Below are 3,423 nucleotides of genomic sequence, written 5' to 3' on the forward strand. Positions count from 1 at the left end.
TCCCGTTTTGCTAAGAGACGGGGAGGGACTTGCCCAGGGTCACACAGCCGGGAGGAAGCACTGCTGACTAAAAGCAGGGCCTGTCTCCCAGCCCGGGGATCCTTCCTGTCCATCATTCCCATCCTGCTCTCTTCCTGAACCCCCTCTCCCCAGAGTCTGAGCTGCCCCTCTGGCAGCTTCCTCCTGGGGCCCCTGCATCTATCTCCCCAGGCCCCATACACAAATATGGCAGCAGTCCTCAGGGGCACCTTTGGCCCCACGGCTATTTGCAGTCCGGTGCCGAGCTAATGACTGTTGCTGAGCCCCTTCCCTCTGCTCACTCAGATGCCCCACCTTCTCCTTCCATGAGGACCCTGGAGACCTAGGAGGTACCCCTAGGGGAGAAGGGCACAGGTCCGGGGGGTGGGGATGGGGCACAGGAGGAACAATCAAGACTGCTTTAGAGAAGGAGTGGCTTGGGGAGGACCTGCCAAGGTGCTGTTAGAGGTGCAGAACGGGGTCTACTACACACTGGTCACCCCAGTGCCCTTGAGGACAAATTACAAAGTCTTGGTGAGACTGAAAGCCTTGCTCCCATTCTACAGATGAGAAAGCTGAGGCCCAGGAAGGGCGGAACTTGCCCAGGGTCACATGGAAAGTCCTGGTCTAGAACCCAGGACTCCTGGCTCTGGTTCCCAGTGCTCTGGTCAGGCCAGTGGTGGGTTGTAGGAGGAGGCCTGGGCAGCGAAGTGTCCCGGGAGGGGCTCACTCAGCATCAAGGCTGCAGCAGCCATTGACAGGGGCCCCAGCACCATCCAGCTTGGGCACCTCGTACTCCTCATCCAGGAAGTCCAGTGAATTGTTGCTTGGGAGGCCGCGGATGGTGAACTTGTGGGACACTTTGGTCCAGTGCTCACGGTTAGAGGCCACACGCTCATACAGCTCTGCCGCCTTAGGGAACAGGTCTTGCAGCAGCCTAGGGGCATAAGGGCAGGGTTCAGAGATCAAAAGTCAAGCCAGGGTAGCATGAAAGATTGGGACTGGCCCACAGGTAGAACTTCCACCAGAGTGTGAGGCACAGGACTGGACACTCAAGGAAAGCAAGATGTCTCTTTCCATGGGACACCAACGATGAAGAGAAGCCTCCATTTAGGGGCAAAGTAGAAGACAGCTGCGCTGAGGCAGGGAGTGGATCAGATAGACCTGGGCCCAGCCAAGCCCAGTACCTGTGCTGCTGTGATGCCCACGGGACTGCCCTGTCCACCTGGCCCTGCCCCACCCCACCTCTCTGTACAGGGTCTTGGCAGCTCACTCACTTGTAAATGGGCATCGCGATGTGCTCCATGAAGCTGATCTGCAGCTCAGGGATGTAGGCCTTCTCCCGGTCCATCATCTCCATTGGCCTGTTGCCCATGGCCTTCTCCTGCAAGCACAAGGTCACCAGCCATCAGGCCTGGCACTCTTGTTTCTTCCATCAGGTACCAAGGTCAGGATAACTCAGCTCCTCCCAGGCCAAGAAACCTCCCCCAGGCTGGACACCATAAGGTCCCTCCACACATACCAAATCTCCCTGGGAGAAGAACTCTTTGTAGATCAGCTCCTGAAAGGTCAATACTCTCATCACATCCTGAGTGGGATCCATCCACCCAACCTCCACCGGTAGCCCATTCCCAAGACGACAAACTGAGGCTCAATGACTCAGGGACCTGAGCTGTGTCCCTTGGTCCCACGCCACGGCCTGCCCTCATCACCCCTGGTGCGGCAATGAGATAGCCCCAGATGATGGGGAGGGATGGCTGTGCCCTTGTCTGAGTCTTCCCTCTGTAGCCCTGAGTTGTTCTGAGTTTTGTCTCACAGAGAGGGTGTTCAGGCTGAAGGGGCCGTTCAGTGCTGGGCACAGTGTACAGTCTGTGCCGTCCCCCAGGAGGGGCAGCACTTACTGCAATCTTTCTTGTGGTCTTCCAGCCCTTGGTCTGGTCAGAGAGGTCACAGGAGGTCATAAGGAGGCAGAGGAGAAGGCTGTGGTGCTGTTTGTTGGTTCGGTCATAGCCCACTGTTGGGGGAAGGATGGGGTCAAAGAGAGGGGTCCAGCCTCCTTCACCCCTCTCTCTGAGGACAAGCACCCCAGGGTCCACCCCAAAATGGTCCAGGGAATTCGGCACCCTTGATGGGAGCCAAGTGGATGGTGCTGGGTCTGCCCGGTGGGGCCTGCAGCCAAGGGGGTTGATTCTGGGGGCAAATCCCATCCCTGGAGTCCCTCCCCAGCCCTGAGGTGCAGGGGTAAAAGCAGGTACCTTCGGCCATCTTCTGGAGGTCCTTGAAGATACGGAGGTGGTGTGCCAAGTCCGTGGCCAAGATGATGTCCCTCATCAGGTCCAGCATGCGCTGATAGTCCTGGGTCAGGGCAGGTGGGGACAGGGGTGTCATGGCCTGCCCAACCACCCCACCCACTCACCGCCCCTGAGGAGCCTCCATTCCTTAGCTCTTCCTCCTGTCTCCAGCTAGCTCCCAGCTCCCACCCTCTCATCCCCACCCGCCGCCCCATCACCTTCCGGGAGAAGTGGTCGAAGATGTTGCAACCGTGGGTGTTGAGGATGGCAATGGCCTGAGCGAAGTGATGCCTCTGGGGGAAAAGGAGTGATGGGGGCCAGGCAGGGAAGGGGGAACTGCCCCCTGAACTGAGCCCCCAAGGTCAGCAGAGCGGCAGAATCAGGGAGCTCAGAGACCCACTCCCCTTTCTGAGCGATACCTCGACCTTTTTTATGAACCTAGGCAAGTTGGGGCCCACTCTGAGCCTCAGATTCCACAGCTGTCACACAGAGAGGCTGACAAGGTAAGCTCTGAGGGCCTCTTAAGCTGGAAAAATTCTGAAATGATCCCTTGGAGTCCTAGACACTAATTCATGCAGCAAACATTTGTTTGCTGACAAAGGCAGTGATGAGAGGGCAAAGCCCTTGTCTCCTGACGCTAAAGGGCTGTCACTCGGAGGAAAAGCAGGCTTATCTGAGCACCCAGAGGGCAGAGCAGGGCTGCACCCGGCTTCCTGGGAGAGCGAGCATACACTTCGTTGTGGGGGGTGCAGGCAAGGGCAGCCTCTGGAGCGGTGCTGTGGGAGGCAGCATGGGCGAGGTGACCTTGGAGGGCCAGAGTTAGAAATGTGGCTCCTGCTCTGTGCCAAGCACAGTGCCAAGGGCAGGGATCTCAGAGACGTCTGGGACCTCATCCCTGCTCTACAGAGTCCCTACCTGGGGGTGGCAGATCCCAAGCAAACAATCTAAGGCAAAGCTGGGTGTGATCAGAGTGTACCCCATCCCAGGCTTGGCAGTACGGGGTTGCACAGGGTGTTTTCAGAAGCCAGAAGGGAATGTGACAAATACAGGTCCTCTCTTCTCAAGGTGGGGCTCAGGCAGAACCTGCAGCCTGACTCACACCCTCTTCCACACC

General features: G+C 58.0%; 1 protein-coding gene across 1 annotated transcript in view; it reads right to left on the reverse strand.

Moving 5' to 3' along the window:
- Window positions 1-744: 744 nt before the first annotated feature.
- PDE2A (phosphodiesterase 2A) overlaps window positions 745-3,423 on the reverse strand; it is a 98,174-nt gene continuing 95,495 nt past the window's right edge. The window contains exons 25-30 of the mRNA XM_023736495.1: window positions 2,528-2,668; window positions 2,274-2,373; window positions 1,920-2,032; window positions 1,541-1,579; window positions 1,296-1,402; window positions 745-955 (exon numbers count right to left, since the gene is read on the reverse strand). Of these exons, the coding sequence (XP_023592263.1) occupies window positions 745-955; window positions 1,296-1,402; window positions 1,541-1,579; window positions 1,920-2,032; window positions 2,274-2,373; window positions 2,528-2,668 (711 nt within the window). The remainder of the gene's footprint in view (window positions 956-1,295; window positions 1,403-1,540; window positions 1,580-1,919; window positions 2,033-2,273; window positions 2,374-2,527; window positions 2,669-3,423) is intronic.

This window comes from Trichechus manatus, unplaced genomic scaffold (genome assembly GCF_000243295.1).
Source record: "Trichechus manatus latirostris isolate Lorelei unplaced genomic scaffold, TriManLat1.0 scaffold00088, whole genome shotgun sequence".
Taxonomy (NCBI): Eukaryota; Metazoa; Chordata; class Mammalia; order Sirenia; family Trichechidae; genus Trichechus; species Trichechus manatus.